Here is a 26,625-nt window from a genome sequence, read left to right as displayed (position 1 = left end):
GGATACATCCATCCTTTTGTCGGATATGTCGGATAAAATTGACAAAATCTAAGTATCAGAGTGAATAATTTTTTATCAACATCCTTAGCCACATACATCGAATAAAATTGATAAAATATAAGTGTCAGAGTGAATAATTTTTTTTTATCAACATGCTTTGACAGATACATCAAATAAAATTGACATAATCTAAATTTCAGAATGAAGCAACATCCTTTGTCGGATATGTTGGGTAAAATTGACAGAATCTAACTATCAGAGTGAATAAATTCATTATCAACATCTTTTGTCGGATATATTGGATAAAATTGACAGAATCTAAGTATCAGCGTGAATAATTTCATCATCAACATCCTTTGTCGGATATGTCGGATAAAACTGACAGAATCTAAATATCAGAGGGATTAAATTCGAAATACATCGGATAAAATTGACAGAATCTAAGTGTCAGAGTGAATAAATTTTTTTTATCAACATCCTTTGTCAGATAAATCAAATAAGATTGACAAAATCTAAATTTCAGAACGAATAAATGCTTTAACACCATTCTTTATCGGATATGTCGGATAAAATTGACATAATCTATGTATTAGAGTGAGTAAATACTATATCAACATCCTTTTCTCGGATACATAGGATAAAATATCGGATAAAATTGACAAAATCTAAGTATCAGATTGATTAAATTCTATATCAACATCCCTTTCTCGGGTACATGGGATAAAATTGACAAAATCTAAGTATCAGATTGATTAAATTCTATATCAGAATCCCTTTCTCGGGTATATGGGATAAAGTTGACAAAATCTAAGTATCAGAGTGAATAATTTATTTTTTATCAACATCTTTTATCAGTTACAACAATTATAATTAACAAAATCAAAATATCAGAGTGAATAAATGCTTTTACAGCATCAATTGTCGGATATGTTGAATAAAATATACAAAGTCAACATAGCTTTATTTCATTTTTTAAGGTTAATTTAGCCGAGGTTACGTGCGCGCACGTAACCTCATCTCGAAAAAAAAAATTATTCACTCTGATACTTATATTTTGTCAATTTTATCCCATGTACCCGAGAAAGGGATGCTGATATAGAATTTAATCCATCGGATGCTTAGATTTTGTCAATTTTATCCCCATGTACCTGAGAAAGGGATGTTGATATAGAATTTAATCAATCTGATACTTAGATTTTGTCAATTTTATCCGATATTTTATCCTATGTATCCGAGAAAAGGATGTTGATATAGAATTTACTCACTCTGATACTTAGATTTTGTCAATTTTATCCGACATATCCGATAAAGGATGTTGTTAAAGCATTTGTTCATTCTGAAATTTAGATTTTGTCAATTTTATTTGATGTATCTGACAAAGGATGTTGATAAAAAAATTTATTCACTCTGACACTTAGATTCTGTCAATTTTATCCGATGTATTTGGAATTTAATCACTCTGATACTTAGATTCTGTCAGTTTTATCTGACATCTAACAAAAGATGTTCATAATGAATTTATTCACTCTGATACTTAGATTCTGTCAATTTTATCCAGTATATACGAGAAAGGATGTTGATAATGAATTTATTCACTCTGATACTTAGATTCTGTCAATTTTATCCAACATATCCAAGAAAGGATGTTGTTTCATTCTTAAATTTAGATTATGTCAATTTTATTTGATGTATCTGTCAAAGGATGTTGATAACAAAAAATATTTATTCACTCTGACACTTATATTTTATCAATTTTTTTCGATGTATCTGGCAAGGGATGCTGATAAAAAAATTATTCACTCTGATACTTAGATTTTGTCAATTTTATCCGACATATCCGACAAAAGGATGGATGTATCCAATAAAAACTTTGAAAACGAATTTATTCTTTCTGGTACTTAAATTTGTCAATTTTATCCGATGTATCTGACATTGGATGTAGATAATGCATTTAAGGGATATTGATAAAGTATTTATTCACTCTGATACTTAGATTTTCTCAATTTTATCCCATGTATCTGAGAAAGGGATGTTGACATAGAATTCAATAACTCTGATACTTAGATTTTGTCAAGTTTATCCCAAGTATTCGATAAAGGGAGGTTGATATAGAATTTAATCAATCTGATACTTAAATTTTGTAAATTTTATCCGATATAGCCCACAAATGATGTTGATAATGCATTTAAAGGACGATGATATAGCATTTATTCACTCGGATACTTACATTTTGTCAATTTTATCCCATGTATCCGAGAAAAGGATGTTGATATAGATTTTAATCACTCTGACACTTAGATTCTGTCAATTTTATCCGACATATCTGATCAAGGATGTTGATAATGAATTTATTCATTCTGGTATTTAGATTTTTGTCAATTTTATCCCATGTATCTGAGAAAGGGGTGTTGATATGGAATTTAATCACTCTGATACTTAGATTATGTCAGTTGTATCCGACATGTCCGACAAACCATGTTGTTACATACTGAAATTTAGATTATGTCAATTTTATTTGATGTATCAATTTTATTTGATGTATTTATTTTATTTGATAATGAATTCATTCATTCTGAAATTTAGATTTTGTCAATTTTATCCGATGTATCTGGCAAAGGATGTTGGAAAAAAAAATTATTCACTTTAACACTTAGATTCTGTCAATTTTATCCTATGTATCCGAGAAAAGGGTGTTGATATAGAATTTAGTCACTCTGATACTTAGATTTTGTCAATTTTATCCGACATATCCGATACAGGATGTTGTTAAAGCATTTATTCATTCTGAAATTTACATTTTGTCAATTCTATTTTATGTATCTGACAAAGGATGTTGATAAAAAAAAATTTATTCACTTTGACACTTATATTTTATGAATTTTATTCGATGTATCTGGCACAGGATATTGATAAGAAAAATTATTCACTCAGATACTTAGATTTTGTCAATTTTATCAGACATATCCGACAAAGCATGTTGATAATGAATTTATTCATTCTGAAATAGAGATTTTGTCAATTTTATTTGATGTATCTGACAAAAGATGTTGATAAAAAAATTTATTCACTCTAACACTTAGAATTTGTCAATTTTATCCTATGTATCCGAGAAAAGGATATTGATATAGACTTTAGTCACTCTGATACTTATATTTTGTCAATTTTATCCGACATATCCGGTAAAGGATGTTGTTAAAGCATTTATTCATTCTGAAATTTAGATTTTGTCAATTTTATTTGATGTATCTGACAAAGGATGTTGATAAAAAAATTTATTCACTCTGACACTTAGATTCTGTTAATTTCATCGGATGTATCTGACAAAAGAAGTTGATACAAAACTTTATTCACTCCAACACTTAGATTTTGTCAACTTTATCCGACATATATGATAAAGGATGTTGATAATAAATTTATTCATTCTGAAATTTAGATTTTTTCAATTTTATTTGATGTATCTGACAAAGGATGTTGATAAAAAAAAATTATTCACTCTGACACTTAGATTCTGTCAATTTTATCCTATGTATCCAAGAAAAGGATGTTGATATAGAATTTAGTCACTCTGATACTTAGATTTTGTCAATTTTATCTGACATATCCGACAAAGGATGTTGTTAAAGCATTTATTCATTTGAAATTTAGATTTTGTCAATTTTATTTGATGTATCTGACAAAGGATGTTGATAAGGAAAATTTATTCACTCTGAAACTTATATTTTATCAATTTTATTCGATGTATCTGGCAAAAGATGTTGTTAAAAAAAGTATTCTCTCTGATACTTAGATTTTGTCAATTTTATCCAACATATCCGATAAAGGATGTTGTTAAAGCATTTATTCATTCTGAAATTTAGATTCTGTAAATTTTATTTTATGTATCTGACAAAGGATGTTGATAAAAAAAATTATTCACTCTGACACTTTGATTCTGTCAATTTTATCCGATATATCTGACAAAAGATGTTGATAATGAATTTATTCACTCTGATACTTAGATTTTGTCAATTTTATCCGATGTATCTGGCAAAGGATGTAGATAAAAAAATTTATTCACTCTAACAGTAAGAATTTGTCAATTTTATCCTATGTATCCGAGAAAAGGATGTTGATATAGAATTTAGTCACTCTGATACTTATATTTTGTCAATTTTATCCGACATATCCGATAAAGGATGTTGTTAAAGCATTTATTCATTCTGAAATTTAGATTTTGTCAATTTTATTTGATGTATCTGACAAAGGATGTTGATAAAAAAATTATTCACTCTGACACTTAGATTCTGTCAATTTTATCCGATGTATCTGACAAAAGATGTTGATAAAAAAAATTTATTCAGTCTACCACTTAGATTTTGTCAACTTTTTCCTATGTATCCGAGAAATGGATGTTGATATAAAATTTAATCATTCTTAATCTTAGATTTTGTGAAATTGCTGTATTGTCTGTCTAGGAAGCGACTTCAATCGATAGTGTTCAATTTTTTTCATAATTTCCTTAATTAAATTTCTGCATTGTGTATCCAAGAGGTGAATGCAAGAAAGAGTTAGTTACTTACTTACTTACCCACTTACAATTTCTTCAGAACGACATACTCGACATCTGATGTTGGTAAAGAATTTATTCATTCTCATAATATTGTTGAGTTTTTTGCAAGCCATTAGTACTATACCTTAAACTTAATCAAATATTTCCTTGATAAAAATATTTTGTCCGACATATCCGATAAATGATGTTGATAAAGCATTTATTCACTCTGATACTTAGATTTTGTCAATTTTATCAGATGTATCTGACAGAGGATGTTGATAAAAAAATTATTCACTCTAACACTTAGATTTTGTCAATTGTATTCGATGTATCTGACAAAAGATGTTGAGAAAAAAGAATTATTCACTCTGACGCTTAGATTCTGTCAATTTTATCCGACATGTCAATTTTAACTGACATATCCGACAAATGATGTTGATAATGCATTTATTCACTCTGGTACTTAGATTTTGTCACTATCTGATATATTCGACAAAGGATGCTGATAAAGCATTTATTCACTCTGCTACTTAGATTTTGTCAATTATATTCGATGTATCTGACAATAGATGTTGATATAAATAAATTTATTCACTCTGATGCTTAGATTTTTTCAATTTTATCCCATGTATTCGAGAAAGGGTTGTTCGTATAGAATTTAATCAATCCGATACTTAGATTTTGTCAATTTTATCCCGTGTATTCGAGAAAGGGCTGTTGGTATAGAATTTAATCAAACTGATACTTAGATTTTTTCAATTTTATCTGATATACCTGACAAATGATGTTGATAATGCACTTATAGGATGTTGATAAAGCATATATTCACTCTGAAACTTATGTTGTATCAATTTTATCCCATGTATCCGAGAAAGGGGTGTCGATATAGAATTTAATCACTCTGATACTTAGATTTTATCCGAGATATCCAACAAAGGATGCTGATAAAGCATTTAATCACTCTGATACTATGATTTTGTAAATTTTATCCGATGTATCTGACAGATGATGTTGATAAAAAAAATTATTCACTCTAACACTGATTTTTTCAATTATATTGGATGTATCCGACAAAAGATGTTGATAAAAAAAAATTATTCACTCTGACACTTAGATTTTGTCAATTTTATCCGACATGTCAATTTTAACTGACATATCCGACAAATGATGTTGATAATGCATTTATTCACTCTGATACTTAGATTTTGTCACTTTTATCCGGTATATTCGACAAAGGGTTCTGATAAAGCATTTATTCACTCTGATACTTAGATTTTGTCAATTATAATCGATGTATCTGACAATAGATGTTGATATAAAAAATTTATTCACTCTGACGCATATATTTTTTCAATTTTATCCCATGTATTCGAGAAAGGGTTGTTGATATAGAATTTAATCAATCCGATACTTTGATTTTGTCAATTTTATCCCATGTATTCGAGAAAGGTTTGCTGATATAAAATTTAATCAAACTGATACTTAGATTTTGTTAATTTTATCCGATATACCCGACAAATGATGTTGGTAATGCGTTTAGAGGATGTTTATAAAGCATTTACTCACTCTGATACTTAGATTTTATCAATTTTATCCCATGTATCCGAGAAAGGGATGTTGATATAGAATTTAATCAAACTGATACTTAGATTTTGTCAATTTTATCCGATATACCAGACAAATGATGTTGATAATGCATTTAGAGGATGTTGATAAAGCATTTATTCACTCTGATACTTTGATTTTATCAATTTTATCCTATGTATCCGAGAAAGGGATGTTGATATAGAATTTAATCACTCTGATACTTAGATTTTATCCGAGATATCCAACAAAGGATGCTGATAAAGCATTTAATCACTCTGATACTTAGATTTTGTCAATTTTATCCGTCATATCCGACAAATGATGTTGATACAGCATTTATTCAATCTGATACAAAGATTTTGTCAATTTTATCCAGCATATCCGACAAAGGATGCACATTTTGAATCTGATCTATAAAATAGTTTACCATGTTCTCTCTTGATATTGTAGTTATTGTCTTTTCTTAGTTCGTTATCAGTAGAATAATCATTATTCCATTTTGAGTCATACACAACTTTTACTGGTGTGTCATCGATGTCATTTTAAGATACGTAAAAAAAAGTTGAATAATTTCGCAGTAAAAAATTTTTTTAGTCCAATAAAAAAAAGTGCTACTACAAACATTACTTTTCTAATAGTAAAGGTCATGACTAGCATGTCTATGCCATTCTCATTTTGAGTTTGGAAAATATTAAATGTGATTTTTTTAAGTGTTTCATCTCATTCGAAGACATGTAAGAAAAAAGTCGAAAAAATATATCATCTTAAAAAAAATAATAAAAAAAGTAAAAAAAAAATCAAAAAAAATTGAGGGGGAGGGGGCCAAAAATTTGGAAAAAGGGGGCGCCCTTCGAGTTTGGGGATAGGAAACCTTCGGGGGGTTGATGTCTCTGCTGGTTAGGGTCGTTGGTGGTTATGACTCATTAGGGTTCCTACTCACAAACACCTTACTACTCGATTAGCAAGGATTTCTAAGGTTTGTTCAGAATTTCATTATTAAAATTATTTTATTTCTATCTACATCTCTCTTAGTGTCAAATTTATAATATAATATAACGTTAAACTCTATTTTAAACTGACAACACTGTTCAAACACCACTTGTTTATTATACAGAACACATCGAAGAAGTAAAGCTATCCATTATTTAAATTCTTTTCTTGCCATCTACATCTCTCTTAGTATCAACTTTTTAGTGTACTATAACGTTAGACTCTATTTTAAACTGAAAACACTGTTCAAACACCACTTGTGTATTATACAGAACACATCGTAGAAGTAAAGCTAGGTCAAGTCATAAGACCATTTTATCATCGTTAACCATTCCTATACATTGATATTGTTCCAAATTTATAATAAATACGCTATGAGTTAACAACCCCAAGCAGTTACCTTAACTGATAATCACCAATTCGCAAATGCTATACCCTATCATCTCCACCTTCATACGATCCAATTCGCAAATGCTATCTAGCTCTGTTTTTTCCTATTATTCAATTAATATCATTCGTATAGTCCAATTCGCAAATGCTAAACCCTTTCTTTTTTTTTCTCCGCCTTTATACAATTCAATTCGCAAATGCTATCTAGCTTTGTTTTTTTCCCTATTATTCAATTAATATCGGTCGTATAGTTAAATTCGCAAATTCTAAACCCACTTTTTTCTCTACCGTCATACGATCCAAGTTGCAAATGCCATGTATCTCTATTTTTTCCATATTATTAAATTAATATCCTTCCTATAGTCAATTTCACGAATGCTAAACCCCTTTTTTTCTCCACCTTCATACGATCCAATTCACAAATGCTATCTGCCAACACATTCCTAACAAACCAATCTTGACTAAAGGCAATTGTCAAATTCCTTGTGCAATTGATATCAATAGCAAAAAACCACTCTGATTGTCTTATACAACCTTGACTATAGTTTCAAAACGTGTTTGGCCACTTTATAGGTATAAAAGGATTGCTCGCTTTTTAAAATTTCCACGTCAAACTGTAGTGTATACCATGTGAGGGAGTACTGACTCTCTTTGAAAAGGTGTGGAGGTCCCGCAGAATAGCATGGTAATTCCTATAGGTCCCTTAGAAATTGTACTTAGTACTCTACTTGTACCCCGTATTTTCGTTCAATTAGTTAAGTGTTAGGACTTGAAACATGGAAGAGAGAAATTTAATAAAATAAAATAACCTAAAATAGATAACAAGGTGGCTAATGCAGCATCAGCGGGCAAACAAATTGAAAAGGGCAAAACACAAGCTGCGTTTCTGGTTATAAAAATGAATATTTATGATGACATTCCCTATGATATTGAAAAAAATATATATATAAATAAAGGGGAGCACTCTAGTTCTTATCCTTCCATAACAGGAAACACAATGCTTTTGATTTCTAGCACACTTTTAGTGTCTTATCCTGCCAGCAAAGGAACAATCTTCGAAGCGTATATTATCATATTTTTTAGCTAAACTTTATTTCCAGCATACTTTAAATTGCGGAAATCCACAAATGGAAGTATAATATCTTAACCAGTTTATATATATATATATATATATATATATATATATATATATATATATATATATATATATATATATATATATATATATATATATATATATATATATATATATATATATATATATATTATATATATATATATATATATATATATATATATATATATATAAAGGGGAGCACTCTAGTTCTTATCCTGCCATAACAGGAAACACAATGCTTTTGATTTCTAGCACACTTTTAGTGTCTTATCCTGCCAGCAAAGGAACAATCTCCGAAGCGTATATTATCATACTTTTTAGCTAAACTTTATTTCCAGCATACTTTAAATTGAGGAAATCCACAAATGGAAGTATAATATCTTAACCAGTTTATATATATATATATATATATATATATATATATATATATATATATATATATATATATATATATATATATATATATATATATATATATATATATATATATATATATATATATATATATATATATATAAAGGGAGCACTCTAGTTCTTATCCTGCCATAACAGGAAACACAATGCTTTTGATTTCTAGCACACTTTTAGTGTCTTATCCTGCCAGCAAAGGAACAATCTCCGAAGCGTATATTATCATACTTTTTAGCTAAACTTTATTTCCAGCATACTTTAAATTGAGGAAATCCACAAATTGAAGTATAATATCTTAACCAGTTTATATATATATATATATATATATATATATATATATATATATATATATATATATATATATATATATATATATATATATATATATATATATATATATATATATATATATATATATATATATATATATATATATATATATATATATATATATATATATATATATATATATATATATATATATATATATATATATATATATATATATATATATATATATATATATATATATATACATTTTATATATAATGGGATAACTCAATTTAAGTTTTTCGATTATTCTAAATCGATCAATTATTTTGAGACTTCTCACTCGATTTCATTTGGCCCTCTTTAGGCCATAATTATAGCTGTAAATTGGCAAAAAACACCAATCTGATGTGACACAACATCTTTTGTCACCTGAAAAGGGCACTAGAACTTTTATTTTCTGTTCGAATGAGCCGTCTTTTCCTATTCTAGGATCAGTGGTTTGATGTGACCACCCAGGAAGAAAAAGCATCCATGATCAACTGCCTTTGGGGAAAAAAATACAAAATTTTGCAGTTTTGTAGATAAAAACTTGATTTTAATCAATATAATTCCACTTTTTTGTAGTGTTTTCCCCCATTTTCAAAAAACAGACAAATTTCTTCGGACTTGTAACTTTTAGATGGTAACTTTTCAATGTAATGAATTTTACATATTTAGAATTTCTATAAGAAGCCAATTATTTTGATACATGTATTGTTATTGAAACTCATTTCTTAGAGTGTCGGTTGTTCTATTAGCAGCGTTATTCCTTTCTTACAGTTCCTTACCACGAAAAGTTTGATTAGAAGTCACACAAAAAGTACAAAATGTGGACCACGGGAAAATAGACTTTGACTCACATATATTTTAAAGTACGCGGGATCAAATTTACATCTATTTTGTACCTTAAAAATCTAGTTTTCCAAAGGATATGTGTATTTTATATTTTTACAATAGCATGTTAAGGCTAATTTTGTGAACGTTGCTGAAAAGAAATCTATATGTAAGAAAAACAATGAGGAAAAGTGTTGGTGTATCCTTGAGTTCTATTTATTTGTATGCTTATTGCAGAACTAGGAGCCAATAAGGCTGTTTATTTGTCATTTTTATTTTATTAAGGAGGATATCCTTGGGTAAGAAAATTAGCATTTTTATTCCTATTTTAAAAAAAAGGCTTATTTTCCGTGATCTCCAGTTGATCTTTCGTAAAATTTAAAAACAAAGGGCCCACAAGACAATGTAAGACCAACAAGTAGTCGTTTTGGAAATGAAGAGGCGATCTTAGTCCGTTTACGCTTAATCTTACCTTTAAGTTCCTCAGAGTAGTTATGGCCACGGCTGTCTGATGATCAATAATTTTAATGGGGTTGTCATTTAATTGTAGAACTTCCAAAAATGGAAGGTGATCAAAAGTGTCTTTATTGAGTGAATGAAGGTCATTATATCCAAGATTTAGCACCACAACTTGCAACGGTAAATATTCTTCAGCACTGAATTGTCCCAAAAATGTGTCACGTCCTAGAGAGTCGAATGTCAACGAATTTCGTGAAAGATCAATCTCAGTCAAATTAAGAAGATACTGAAACGCACCATTATGGATATCTTCAATGTCATTGTCATGGAACGACAGTTTCATTATCGATGCGTTTGGAAGGACTTGAACTTCGTCCAAGGCAAGACGTTCTAACCGCACATCGTAGAGAATTGATGGATCTTGACTGAAGTCTGTTTCAAGAAGTGGTAGCTGCATATTCGCAACTGTAGAGCAGTCGACAACCATAGGGATTCCCTCAATGCACTGACACTTATTACAAATATAGTCACTTTCAGATAAAGTAAATATCACCAGTAGCGTCCAAACAGCCTAAAAAATAATAATAATGATAAACGTGAGAAAAATAGAAGCGCAAATTATGCAAAAACTTGTGGCTGCAAAATTTTGACAATTTACCTTTGTTTTCTAACGGTAGGCTCAAATTCCAAAAAATAGATTACAGCTGCTTTTACTAGTAATTCATCAAAGAAACAGTCCTCGCCTTGGCTATTATGTTTTTTATGGTATTCAATGTTACCTCTTCATCACCATTTATTCAGTAGTTTAATTTTTACCATCAATTTTCAAATATACTCTGGCACATTACTTCCATTTTCCTTCTTGGGAAGCAGTCGAGATCATTATGGAATACTACATATTCTTGCAGAACCTTAATGCAAACCTGTATGAGGATTATTTTCTGCAGTCATAACCTTCTGAAATAACTGTAGATATACAGCAAAAATTCTAGAAGAAGAAACACCTACATTCTCAAACCCCTCATTTTGTTTTATTTTACCAACACTTTTGCATTGGAGTCAAAAATCATCTCGAGAATTTAAATCTATTGACTTTCAACATTTTTAATCCAGTTCCTAAGTTATCTTTAATCTACAGTGAATTATGATCCGGAATTCTCATCTTAGTTATCAGTCGGAAAATATACGTTAAAAAGATAAAAGTTCTTGGAAACACAACATAGGATTGCACGAGTGAAGCTCTTTTAAAATCGATTTGAAAACTACGGTGGATATTCCAAGACAGACAACTAACTACTGCAGCATTCGTAGAGCTTACAATCTCAAAGTATCGGTGACAACATTTAACATAAAATTTAACATGAAATCCTGTTGACTTCAATAGAAAAGTTGATATCAGGCATCATTAGATGTTACAACTTCTATAAGTTCCGAGCACATTGACAATAGGTTAAAGTAGGATACGAACGCGAGCACTTTCGCTGCTTCCAAGAAGAAACAATAAAAACCATGTCAAAATTACATGGCTAGATCATGATTTTTATGCAGGTGCAATAAATACACCTGGGCTCCTCCTAAGTAAGAACTTGGTTCATTATGATTGATCGTTTTAAACGCGACTTTTTGCTTAAGTAACCTTCTAGAAGACAAAAAATTTCAGTTGCTTAGCAACCTGTGAAGGATAAGGACATATATATTTTTACAAATTTATACCTTCTCTGGGATGTTCAACTAAGCTGGGAGCATGGGTAATAAAGATTCTTTCATTAGAGATTTCTAAATGAGTCGGAGGATGAAAAATTTACTCAAATAAATTTTGAAGAAACCTTTAGGGCTCATAATGGTGAGTCAAATGAAGCTAAAGGGAAAAATGAAGATATCTGGATGCAGGCTCAAGTGATGAAAATGAAAGCAAATCTTTTGCAGGATATACAATAAAAAGTTTCGGAAGAAGTTGGAGATAATCAAGTAACAAATAGTGAGCTTACAGTTTCAGAGATATATGACGCAAAGAATCTCAAGTGCAGCGGAAAATTAAAGAGAGTTGAGAAACTTATACTGGGAGTGAAAGGTCAAATCGAGTCTCTCGAGGCTCGAATTTTGAAACTTGAAGAAAAAGTGGATGATTTTGAGCAAGACCGGTTAATGGATTCACTTGTTTTCTTTGTACTAAAGCAACCACCAGGGATCGAGCTGAGTGCGACAGTGTTGTATACATTCATTAACAAGACGGGGCTCTCGTTTGTTTAGAAAGATAAAGTAGTAACTGTACAGCGATTCAGACTCCAAAATCCAACTGCCCCAAGTCAATCGTCTAGCAAGGTTGCCCGGTCCTAGTGAGGTTTGCTGATAAAGAGAGTGCTTACGCTGTTTTCCCAGCTAAGGCAAAATTAGTGAAATCAGGAATTTATGTGAGCGAGTATCTCACAAAAATAAAAAAATCAATACTTAAAGTTGTTAGTGACAAATTTGGCGTTAAGAACGTATGAACGGATCGTGGGTGCATACTTGTATGACAAGAAGTTGATACAAACCAGAATATACTCAAATCACTAGCAGATACGCTTTAAGTTATTGCCCAGCTGCTTGTGTATTTTTCATTTTTTTTTTTTTTGTATTTGTTTTATGTTTTCTTGTTTGTTCGTTTTTTTTGTTTTGTTGTTTCTTTCCATTTATGGTATTTTTTTTTTCTTTTTGCGTTTTTTTTTTCCTGCAATTATTTTCTTCGATCTGGTTTGCTTGAAGTGTCTTAGTGGATACTGATCAGGCTTTGTTCGGCACACAAATAATCAGTTTCGAAATTGAGCGACATCTTAATATTTCTATTGAAAGAGATGATTTTTCTCGTATAAGGATTCCACTCATGCAGGAAAGCTCTTGCGTTAGGCTTTTTAATACAGACAAAGTACATTTTAATGAAAACATTATTTGCATTTTATCGTGGAATTGCCACATAACGACAGGTTATTTAGACCTTTTGCAGTTAATTGAAGATAAGAGGAGTGCTATTGATGTTTTTGGAGTTTGTGAAACATTTTTGAGCCGTGACCATTCTCTCTCGCCTTATTCTTTTCCAAAATATAACCTTGTAGTTAAAAACCGGTCAACAATGAATCATAAAAGTGAAAATTTTGATTTATTTAATTTTATGGTTTTGCATGATCTGTACCCACTAGTCAGTGCTCCTACGAGGTTTACGAGTCATTCAGCAGCGTTAATTAATAATATTTTTATGAACTCTAATCACCCGAATTAAAGCCATGCTGATGTGATTGTACATCCAGACTCTGATCGTTTGCCAGTCACTAGAATTATTTTGTCTCTGAAAAAAAGAAATATTTGGAAAGGGAAAATAAAGGTACGGCATTTGAAAAAGCCAAATTTGGACAAATTTGCAGAAGAGCTGAGTTATATTAGCTAGCAACCTTGATGAAACCGATGATGCATCCCTTGCTTTGGAGGGCAACCAAAATGATATTAAAAGCACGTAAGAAGTGATAAGTGAAATAACAATGCTTCAGGTTTGACAAAGCCCCCTAGAGTCCTGGGGCAAGGATTATAAGTTATGCCCTGGGGGCATGTAAGGTTTGTATAGAATAGGGGGTCGTAAAACTTCGGATGGGGGCTCATTTGATTGGAAATTGGAAGTTATAGTGCCATTTTTATGAGTTAAAAGTGATTGAAGGGCAACCAGCCAGTAGAGGGGGGGGTGCTACTCCCGTACGAACACCCTGCTGCCATCTACAATTTAGTTTAATGCTGACGGGACATAATTTATTCAAGGATTATCGATCGAGTCTAATGTGTGTGTGTCAAGGTCAATCGATCTGTTGTTGTTTGGACACGTGAGAATGACACGATGTTTGATTTACATAATCTATGTGGGACTTAATTTATAAAAGGATTATGGATCGAGTCTAATGTGGGTGTGTCAAGGTCAATCGATCTGTTGTTGTTTGGCCACGTGCGAATGACATGAGGGGTGATCTACATAATCGATGGGGGACTTAATTTATTCAAGGATTATCGATCGAGTCTAATGTGGGTGTGTCAAGGTCAATCGATCTGTTGTTGTTTGGCCACGTGCGAATGACATGAGGGGTGATTTACATAATCGATGGTGAAATTATTGATTCACGAGCGTGGGGAATTATGAAACAATATGATCATAGAGTCCATAGGGAGAAAGATTACGTAATCGCTCAATAATAACTCCGGGACGAAGGTTGCACATGCGCATTGAATTATAACGGGAACAATGTTATTGATCTAGGACTCGAGGGGGAAGTGAATTTCCGAGAACTTGATTGCGTAATCGATTGGGAATTTTATTGATCCGATAACGGGAAACAGTTAGATCACGTATTTCCTTCTCAGCCAATCAGAGGGCTTGTTTACATATGAGCAGCGGTGGGAATATAAGGAAGGGGTTTTTGATATAGTTTTATTAGTCTGTGAATAGAATTCAAAGGAGTGAGAAGAACAGTTTGACTTTACTCATTTGGATATATATTTGTGTTGACGATGGCGATGAGTGGAATGTTTACCCTATTAAAAGTTGATAGTGGAGTTGATGATAATAGTACAAGAGCACCAAATATTGCTGTGGAAATCACGAAAGGGTCACGGCTTTGTCTGGAATCGGATGCGGTATATGCAAGATATGTGATATCCTTGAGCAAATTTAAAATGGAAGATCAATTATGTTTCGCCGCTAAAGTTGATAGAGCACACGTGAATAGACTTCAATGTGCTTTAAGTGCATTAATGAAACATATCGAAGACAATAAACAGTATTGCTGAGTGTACATGTTAAATATAATTGTTGTTGTTGTTGTAATTATTCAATAAAATTGTTTTTAAATTGAAAATGTTCCCTTTCTTTTCTGGTCATTGTTAACGACTCAGGGTCAGTCTAGAGTCAGCAGTTGGAGTGAAAGGATTGAAAAGTGAATAAATTTGAGAAAGAGAGAATTAGATCAAATCTAGTGTTTATGGAAAAACATTTGATTTTGGATGATGATTTTCTCGAGTTATCACTTCAACGCAGGATATTCTCTCGTCAGGGAACACTTGACAATATAATGAGGACTGATTCTCCCCCATTTAACTATTGTATGAAACTTTTAAAATGTGATTCAAATGCATATAGTCAATTTATTGATATATTAATTGGAACAAGGCAGAATCATATTGTGGATATACTTTTGAAAATATTGCCAATGGATTGAATGTAGATGGCTCCCCCATCATTCGAAAGATCTAACGTCACAGAGCTACTCCTCTCTCCCACCACGTCCCTCTCGTTGAATTTATCGAACGAAGAGAATCAGTTTCGTTTTAGCTGTGAGTGAGTTGACATTGGAAACCGAAAAATGTTCTATATATGTCCATTGTGTATGTACACTCTTGGCAGTTGGAATCAATGTGTGAATTGTACAATTATAGATGGATATAGTTGAAAGTGTAAATTATGTAATCCTTTTATATTACATATAGGCTATGCGGTAAAAATTAAATGTTGTAATTAATGTCTTGAAGAGGTGTGTTATTCTCATAATAGAGGACACCTGTTCTCCAATTGTCACTATGATAAATGTGATCAATGGGAGAATACTTACCCCGCTATGATTGGAAAGAATACTAAATGTGATTTTAGTTTATTTCTACGAGATTGGTATTGTCGTGGATTTAAATTATTCTGGGAAGAGGAAGCTGGTCTACGATTCAACTGTTGGGGTAACAAGACAATTTGGTTTCTACGTCGTCGTTGTGACGACAACACCTACTATGACTATAAAACAAGCGATTTTTATTTGGCTGTGACAGAATGTGATTCACCACTTGAAAACACTATTTGTGATATTGCTTCAAATAGACAGATTGAAACTCTTGAATTTAATAATATGAATGCAAATAGTATAATTGACTATACAAAGAGATATGACAAGAGTGAAGTTACATTTTACTTTAGAAAATGTGACAATGACTATGCAGTCAATCAATATAAATATACAGTGAATCCAAATGATTTACAGGAATTAGTGTTTAACGATAGTTGACTATAAATCGAAGATGAAGAAATATAAAAGTAAAGATTTAAATACATTGTTGTATATATACATTTTATTAATAAACAAATTCACAAACATTTTTTAAGCACTTTACTCTTAGGGCACTGAAATCAATACTGTATAGGTCTTAGAGGATATTTTCCACTAGAAAGTCGTTCAGACGGGGATTATCACTATAAATGTGGAGAAACTGTTTGTAAGTATAGCCCCGACATCGGAATACAAAATATAGTAGTACATGGAAGCCGCAGCTTTCAGTCGTCAGAGCCTGCACCCTCTTTTGATTTTGAATAATAGTTTTCCCACTGTTCTCAATATAGTTGCTGATGTGAGGTGTTTAGAATGTATATGGTAGACCAAGAGGATCAAAAAATTCGATATTTTTCTTTGTTTGATAGATGCATAGCTAATGACCCGTCAGCACAGTCGACGGACTGCTATTAACAATAATCAAGGTCTTGTTCGCGCTTTGAATTTTTCCAAGATAGTCTGAGGGTAGACCATAGGATCTGAACTGGGACATGTAGGGGTCCATATTAAATACATTGATTATTTGACTGGTGTTCATGGCGCCAAGTCTAGTAGAACACTACCTTCGGGAGTGATTTCCCAATAGGTGTCATATTGATTTAGTGAGATTAGGGCAATACTCTCAGCCAATGGGTCGGCAAATGTACACTCTAAACGCACACTCCCCGTACGTACTATACTCATATCCTGTGTGCCAGACAAATCCAGTACAATGATACCATGTGTTTTAGCAAACTTATCTTCGGTTATACCATTTTCACATAGTTGCGAATCATGATCTAGGGTTTGCATGGTCAACTTGTACAATGTTCTATAGGATTTATCAAAAGATAGATTGTAGAGTGGGATGCCGTTTACTTTGCACACAAGAGATGAAAGTCCAAACATCTCAAATTTATGTGGACATTCCGTCCTTGATCCTAGTGCACTGGCGCTTTTTACAAATGCCAAAGCCAATTTCGAGGGAATTTCGCCATTGATAAAGGATGAGTCGGTGAAGGTGCGTGAGCCCACGGCAATATGACGTTGATTGGTGATTGTATGAGGGACAAGTAGTTTAATATTGTTGCCATTGGCTCTCAGTTTTTCCACGGCCAAAGCAACAGAACTCATAACCTGCTGTTTGCGCACATGAAGTGTTGCCGAGGTGAGGGAGAGACTTACATCGGGATTAGCAGCAAGTTCCTTTCTCAATATGAAATTGGAGGGTGCAAGCGTCAATTTTATATCTACTTTAACATTGGGCAGTAGCCATTGGGGTATATTAAATATTTCATGATATATTTTTCCAACTATATGTAATTCACTAGTTGTAGCATTTTTAAGTGCATCTGTACTATCAGTATTAGTAATATATTCATATCCATTGGAGGCGCCTCTCAATTCCTTGTATGACTTGGGTGTCATCAGCATGAATTGCATATAGCTTGTATAATTTAAGAAATTATTGCTTGTGTTCACCAGCGTGCCATTGATGTAGACACTGATTTGACGAAATAAATTATGTAATATACAATTTTCATAGGATATTCCATCAGCCCGAATCGGCATTGAATTATCGGATTTCAGGACTTTCATTTGAAAATCTATAAATGTTGAAGACATGTCCATAAAGTAGTCTTCATTGGAATAAATTTGAAAGTGGATATTATCGGAGAGGCGTTGTTGTGGATAAAATTGTTCAGAGTATCCATGCTTGACACTCACATCAACATTTTCGGCATTGAATAGATTCAATGAGGCGTTGATTGAAGGTTGGGAATCCTTATGCGGTAGGTAGGACATTTTAAGAGAAGAAATCTAGTTTCGATCTGACAATTCTATTCTTACTGGGACTTCTGGTTACACTACGTATCAGCTTTTTCCTTCTTTTCTTTGACAAAAGGGATGTCTTACGTTTCCGTCCTGAGCGGAGACTGATGAGTGATGCGTTGTTTCTTGACCTTTTTAAACCTTTACCATTCTCTTTTAATCTCTCGCCAAGGGTTCGCGCACTGGACCTAAGATTTTCCGAAGCACTTTTTTTAAAATCCTTGCCAGAGCCACAATCGTATAGTGTAGAGGATGCAAAATCTGTCGCAGCCGGTACAAGATATTTTCTAGCCAGTGGTAGTGAAGAGCGAAACAGCTTAGCAAACCAACTGCCAAGACCATAGCCAGACATTAACGAGTGTCCCTTGTAGTAGTCCATTCGATTGCTCAGTTGTCTCGGACAAAGAGTATTAACATAGCAATCAATATCGGGACAAGTGAATACCACTTTTCTATGAGAAATCTTGTTTTTCATTGCTGCTTCGAAAATGGCATGTAATCACAGCTAACCCCTTTGAAATTGCTAGGGGATCACCCAATTCAGTTCTTAGTGTTAACTGACAGAGTTCCAAATAGGAAGTGTTTACGGGGATATAGTGAAGATGCTTTATATTGTAGTGGTGAATATGTTCTTGATTGGTTTTTCGCTCAAGAACTCGTAGGAGGGGGACATTTGAGTTACAAACTCGAGAAGTTTCCACAAATGAAGCGTAGGGAAATATACAAGTGTCTGTGGAGAAGGAAGGTGGGTAGTCAGTGAAAATGAAATTACTGTTTCCGGCACTTCTACCGTTGATTATATTAAGCTTAAAGCCAAGAACATCCTTTAGATTATCATTGAGAATAACTTTTTCACTGGCAATAGGTGAACTAATGTAGATCTTGCCCTCCTCCTTTGAATAGTTGAAATGGAAAGCTCCTTTTTTACGAGCGGAAATTCTTTTATTAATAGAACGACATAAATCTTTCATACAGGTGAGTTCCTCGTAGGGTAATTCAATATATGGATAATCCATCCAATTGATTTTTGGAATTTGTTCTTGATCACCTGGTGGTGGCGGCCAATCATAGGGTATGATTTTTATTTCATATTTACGATCTTTTCTCAGGATGTCATAGATATTTTTGAGAATACAGTCGACAAGAGCCACTTCATACTTTCCATCATTGAATTTGATGTTGGGGGAGAGTTTCGTCCAAAAATCACTTGTTCTATTCAGGTCATTGTAGAGAGGATCAGAAACATTGGACATGAAAGTCACGTAGAAATCATTGGGCATTGTTAATGTCTTCAGCACTGATCCAAGAATCAAAATCTGAGTTGTATCCTAGCCAGCGAACAAGCAACTGTTTCTTGCCATGGCGTGTACGACTCTTTAATATCTTTTCAATTTGATAACTTTCACTTGTGTTTCTAACTTTTTGCAATTCATATTCATAAAAACCACCGAGAATCTCATCATCTTTGGTGTCTCGCAGTCGATAAGTTATGGGTATGGTGTCTATGATTTTAGACACTTTAAAAAGTTCAGTGCTCCATAAATAATTACCCATTTCAAAAATATTTGTGGTTATATTAATTCGAACAGTATCACCAACATTGAATTTCTTCTTCTTCTTTTTCTCTTGTTCACCCTTGGAGTATTGCCTTAGAAAAGTATCAAATGTATTTTCATTGTAGTGAACATCCGTTGGTGTAGAGTTGGACAGAGATCGATGGGGTCGTTGATTATATATCTGCATGATTTTATCTAAATCATGAATAAAAGCCGGTGTATTTTTCAAATTGCAAGATCTTGTTATTAATTGTCGAATCGTTCTTATCAATCATTCAACCAATTTAGATTTCTTTTGGTTGTGACTATGATGTTGTATACTAATTTCTTTAAAAATAACTCTTCGCGGCTAAGACTTAGCAAATTTACTACCGAAATCCAACTGAAGTTTTCGCTACTAATAATGTTCTAGAATACTTTCAATCCTCTTAGCAACTTCGACACCTCTATTTGACCGTAGTGGAATGGCATAGGCATAGCGACTAAAGATACCGATTGCCACTAGAATATATTTGTAGGGCACAGTGTAACGCTGTTGAAGCGCGTCTACAGTTAAAAGATTCATTTGCATTATATGCAGAGGGAAAAAGGCTTTAGTTTGTCGATATTGTTTACTGTGAAGCCTTTGAGTCCGATGTAGCACGTAACTCGGTTCATTTTCTAGATACTCTTTTACATTTTCAATGTGGTGGTGGTGGTGGTGTCGAAGACAGCTTTGGAAAGCGTTTTGGGAGACCTTAAACTTCCCACCTCGCCAATTTTCATAGACACCTTTCAAAACTTCAGCCATTTTGAGTGTAGACATGTAGTGTAATGTCCACTCCTTTTTGAACACTGACGGGTGAATCAATTCGTCTTCGCTTTTGACTAGCAGCCACAGGTGTTGTAAAATCATTGCTGCTGCTGATAGTATCTTCAAATATTGAATCTTCTTCTTTTTTAAATGATGTTGGTGGACTATATTCTCTTATTTTCTTTAGAATTTGCTTATTGCCAATAAGACTTTTGGGGAAGTTTATTGCACACAGAAAGGTGTATAGATTATTTTCAAAGGATAAGAGTCCTTTAAGATTCGTCACCATATCACAAATTAAATCAACTAGATTATAACTTTTTCCCTGTATTATAATTTGTTTCCCTGTGCTCTCGACTTGAAACTGATGTTCACCACCAGTTTCCAACATGAGATAGGATAATACTCTTTTACTCTGTTCTCGATAGGTCAGTGGCAATAGGTTTCCAATTTTCAATACAATCGAATTCAAGTCCTTCTCCTTTGATGGTGCGGCATAATCGTGAGATTTTTCCAGTTGAGATATATCGACGACTAGGTCATGTCTTACGCTCGCAGTAGTATGTAGTGAAACACTTAGATTTGCATCTTTATTAAAACGAAGTTTTTTGTCATTTTAACTATTCTCGTATTTGATGACTATGAGAATAATGTCTTCAAAATGCTTGATGGGTGTGAGGACAATTTCAAATGGTGTCAATTTATAGGGTTTTGCCATTCTCTCTCTCACTAGAGAAAACTGTTTACAAGTCCTGCAATTATCGGTAGTAAAAGTGTGAAAAAGCTACCGCCCGCCTGAAGGAGCCGTGTTATTTTAAATTTTTTCCCCATGTTTTTAAAAGACCAGGCGCGTACAGTGGTCCGATGTTGGTTTTTCTGTTTTATAAAACCTTATGGCAGTTGAAAAATGCCCTCAGTTAAATTTAAAAAAAGTTCAGATATTAGATTAATGAAATCATTGTCAACCCCATGTTTGAGTATATCCTTCCTAAGCAACGGTTTTAAAGTGCTTAAAACGGAAAACAGATGCCGTTGTTCGTGTATTTTCTTCAGTGTCATAATGGCGACTATTAGTCTTTTCTACTGTTCACCGGAAGATATACTGTAATTTCATTGTTGAAAATGTCGGTGACTACACGTAGATCCTCGGGAGTGCTCTGATTAAGATCCAACAAAATGTAACATTAGGGATTGCTAGTTGCCTGTGTGTACGATGACAACAGACTTTTCGGAGTGCGAGGTTATATCTGATGTTTTAGTGTTCGGCGCGTTATCTAAATCCTCACGACTCGATAGATAATATAGACGGTGCAATTCAAAGCAAGGGTTCGCATACATCTGCTCTGATGAAACAGATTGTGTAGAACCAGAGTAACGGAAATGTGTTCATGGTGGGAGCGAACAGTGAACAGTTGTAGCATTTCCTATGAGAACTGTTCAATGGATTCAGCCAAATCGTCAATAATCAACCACGAGTTCGATTCAATACTATTGAAAACATCAAGTCCTCGTATGAATTGTAGTGGTATGGTTGTGGCAATAGCTTTTATTTTATCATAGGACTCCTGCCAAATACTATAGCAAGAGTTGATTTTTTTTGGCTTGTCCAAAAACATTTTATCGCAATTTTGAATTATTTCAGCTAAAAGTGTTGTTTTCCCCGACATTGACGGTCCACACAGAAACGATCTGAAGGGTGTTTTAAATTGATACCTGCTGATCTTGGGCGTAGCAGTCAGACTACAACTAACACTAAGTCATATGTGCTCAATGACTAAGTTGTAATTTCCCCCATAGATCTTTCTATTCAAGAACAACAACAAAAAAACAATATTACATGCCAGCATTTATTTTAGCACTAAATGAAAACAAATATTTGCAATCAATATGAACAACAATAAAAATAATAATAACACTTGTTTAACATGACAAAATTTCTGGTCAAAATGAAAACTCTATTTGTTCAACATGAACAATGATAACACTTTATAAATAAGCACTTTTTGTCTTTAAAAACACTTTTCTGTACAACACTTTATGTACAATTAAACAACACTTTTCTGTCCATCATCAACAACACTTTTTGTCAACTTAAACACTTTTCTATACCTGACACTTTTTATACAACAGAAAATACACACACACACTTGGAAACAATAGCACAGTAGAACATGATGAATTTAATGGTGGGGTCCCCCCCCCCAGGGCCGCGGGGCCGAAGGCCGGCCGGCAGGGGGCGGGGCCCCCCCCCCCTGGGCGGCCGCGGGACAGGACCCCCCCCGGGAGCCGCGGGGCGAAATACAATCGTTGTCGTCACTGCTATGGGTTAGGTTGGTTGAGTGGTTGGGTTAGTGCTTGGGTTAGTGCTTGGGTTAGATGAACAGTTGAGTTAGGTTAATTTATGTAGAGGTTAGGTTGAGGGGTGGTGATGGTTAGTGTCAGGTTAGGTTAATTTATCCAGACCAAGTTGATTGCAATAGTCTATGTATTCAAATCGATCTGAAATACGATAGTGACCGTGGGGTAGAACACTCACACCATTCTCGAGCACATAGACCTTGTTGGATATACATTACATTGCATTCTTTTCCACTCTCACAGTATAATTTCTATACTGTAGAGAGCGAATTGCAAGCACTTGTGCTCTCGGCACTAGGCTACTTTCTACACAGTCTCGGTACGCGCTCAGATTGAAATTGATCTTTACAAAGTGTGTAGGCACCCCTTTACACGCCTTCTGGTCGTCTACACTATAAGTTTCCACGCAATAGACTTTGGGACCTAGGACCACCCCCCGGGATATCAAATCACTCCCCGTCTCTGATTTTAACATTAATTGGTGGTTGGGGGCTTGACGTTTCACCAGCTCAGGGTAGAGTGATGGATTCCAGTTGGTGAAATCCATCCGCGAGCTGAGGTGTTCCCCCTTTAGCAAATCACCCAATAAATCCAAATCTTCAGTCCCATTTACCTTTAACAGCAGAGAATCTGTATCACCATAGTAAACTTGAACCTCCCCTCCCGTGGCCATTGCACCTTGCACACATTGTAAAAGAACGACAACATGAGCTTTTTTGAAATTTCCAGTACTGAACTACCGCCTGCGATATTCTTGTTCAGTACTACATTTCGCTTTCGTCTTTTTAGAAGAACCATGCCGGTCTCTATGCTCGTGAACGAGGTAAAATTGTGGTCGGCCATACTTCGTGCACCCTCTCGAGGGTCAGTCACGACATCACAGCTAGATCTATTACGTCCGCTCTCACACATTGTTCCAAACGCTGAAGTTAGAATGAGCTTATACATGTCCTTCACCACCTTTGAATTTGCCCTAGAGCGTTTAGTGACACAAGTGTCGATAAACGTTTTCATGTACGGTCGCTGATTGAACTGTAGGACCCTATGTATTTTGGTGATCTTGAAAACATTGCTCACCATCCAGTGCAAAAGCACATGGTGAACAACAACATTCTCCTTAGGGTCCAAATAAGCAATCAGTTTATATTTAGAGGGGGTCCAATGCATCCCCATATCCTCAACCACTGAATGAGTGTAGGGGCTCAGAGAGTCCATGCTCACGGACCGAGTGATACAGAGAAAGACAAAATCATTGACTGAGTCGTGACGCGCCAGCGGACTGTGACCGTCAACTTCAAAGAACCATCCTTGTGGCCCGTTGTCCTCGACGGTGGTAATGTCTGGGACCTCACAAGGATTCTCAAGCCATTGATAGTTCCCACACGGCAAAGAGTAGTTGGACATTGCCGAGGAGTAAAACGACTTCATGTCCAAGAACACTGCATTTGATTTTGCACCGCTGCTTTGTCCGCTCGGATCGGTTGATAAGATACGGTCCCCGTGAAAAACATACCCCCCCCTCATTGAACGTTCAACAAAAAGGTGTTGGTCTACATCCGTGATTAGGCCTATTTCCTCCCTGCTAATTTTTAAAATTAAATCCATCACTAAATGGGGTGTAGAAAAATAGTAGCCTATATCTAACCCGAACTCTGAATAGATCTGGTCTGTGTTCTTACAGACTATATCCAACAAAGTTAGAACGTCACTGGCCAAGTACAGTCTACAATAATCCCACCCATTTTTACAATCCCCCTTGGACCACACCTTCTTGGCAAACTCATACTCCGCGGCTGTGCATTCACTGTTGGTCAGTGAATTGTAAAAAGCTTCAATTGGAGGTAGTTTCTCCTCACTTAAGCGTGTGCCAGAACAGTAATAATCGTATGCATATATACCTTTGCAGGTCAACAGGTCATACATTTCACTGTCTGGAAAGTGCTGTTTAAGCAAGGGAAAGCTATCAAAATTGTCGCTTGTTTGCACTTTAATCAATTGACTCAATGCCTTGGGGACAAAACTAAAGGAATCTAAAAACCTAATTTTATTACAGCGCGTATGTCCATTATCCACTGCATGCCATTTCAGTTCGAGAAGCAATAGCTTCTCGGCCGATTTGGGAATGATGTTGTAGATAAATGAACTATTTACCCATGGACACTCTACTCCCCCTCCCTTCCTATGCATACGTGCCATTGCCGGTAATATAAATTTTAAATTATAATTTGAATTATGAATAAAAACAGTGATAAAAAACTGTTGGCTAACATTTAAATTACACTAGTGATGCACAAGGCCTCGCACAGGTCGCTACCCAGATGATCGGTCGTGCCATCCATGGTCCTGATCTCTGTCTGTACCATTCCCCCCACGGGTCCCGTTAGTCCCCTCCTCTATCCCCACCCCCGTGCCCACCCCCCCTCTGGGTTTTTTTTTATGAGCGAGACGCTCCTCGGCAGACCACACCCTTGGATAATGCGTATTTATCAATAGAGAAAAAGCACCATTAGCCGTGCCAATCAGTTTAGTCAACGCCTTGTCCATGCACTCCTACTCATCCAATGTTTCAACTATTTCTAAGAACCACATGGTGTTAGAATTGTCTCTTTGCGCGTGAGCGTATGACACTGCAATGGCCAGATGTTCTTTGACTAGGTTTGGATATTTTGGGTCATTCACTTCCACTAACTTAGCCTCGCAGTCTAAAGATATTTCGTTGCACTGAAGAAGGGTATTTTGAAAATTTTTGAAACGTAGAATTGCCCTATTCCCTGAAACCGTTTCCACTGACTGGTAGCCGTGGCGGCTACAATGCCTCATGTGATCCCGTAGTTTTATATCATTACGGAATCTAGAGAGGCATGTTGGACAGTAGAAACATTCCCCCCTATGCTTACCCTCCCCCAGAACTCTACTGATGTCAGTGATAGGGTTAAAATGCCCGATTGTGTTCGGTTGACTAGGTGGTGTGTATAACAACCAAACCCAGTGTTTAACCAAACCAACTGAGGGGCCTCTTACGGGGAAAACCACCCCCTTCTTGTTAGAGCGAGTCCCATCTTCAAATTCTGTTTCGTATTGTACCACAGTAACGCCGATATTCAAATGGGCATTAGCCCTTTCAAAAATGTCAATGGATCGAAGCGTTACTGGGTATTTCCGCTCCAAACAAGAAAAATCTACAACTGGGAAAACGGACCCCTCCTTCCCGTGTATACCCCAATTGTCTAAATTCGTCTTAGTAGCGTCCTGAGCTAGAGGCTCGAATGCTGATATGATGAAAGCATACTTGAAACACTTTTGACCTGTTTCAAAACAGATCTTCTGGACACCTTGAAAACCTCCTAGATCTGGATTATAATTTAAAACTG

The 26,625-nt window shown here is 34.4% G+C and overlaps 1 protein-coding gene across 1 annotated transcript in view; it reads right to left on the bottom strand.

Annotated features, from left to right (window-relative positions):
* Window positions 1–26,625, bottom strand: part of LOC148951241 (trophoblast glycoprotein-like) — a 219,317-nt gene that overhangs the window by 132,861 nt on the left and 59,831 nt on the right. The window contains exon 2 of the mRNA XM_089090751.1: window positions 10,645–11,202. Within this exon, the coding sequence (XP_088946877.1) occupies window positions 10,645–11,202 (558 nt within the window). The remainder of the gene's footprint in view (window positions 1–10,644; window positions 11,203–26,625) is intronic.

This window comes from Artemia sp. Qi Xiang Cuo, chromosome 6 (assembly GCF_049724085.1).
Source record: "Artemia sp. Qi Xiang Cuo chromosome 6, ASM4972408v1, whole genome shotgun sequence".
NCBI classification, from domain to species: Eukaryota; Metazoa; Arthropoda; class Branchiopoda; order Anostraca; family Artemiidae; genus Artemia; species Artemia sp. Qi Xiang Cuo.
The sequence above is the reverse complement of the archived record's forward strand: the minus strand, read 5'-3'. Positions and strand labels throughout refer to the sequence as shown.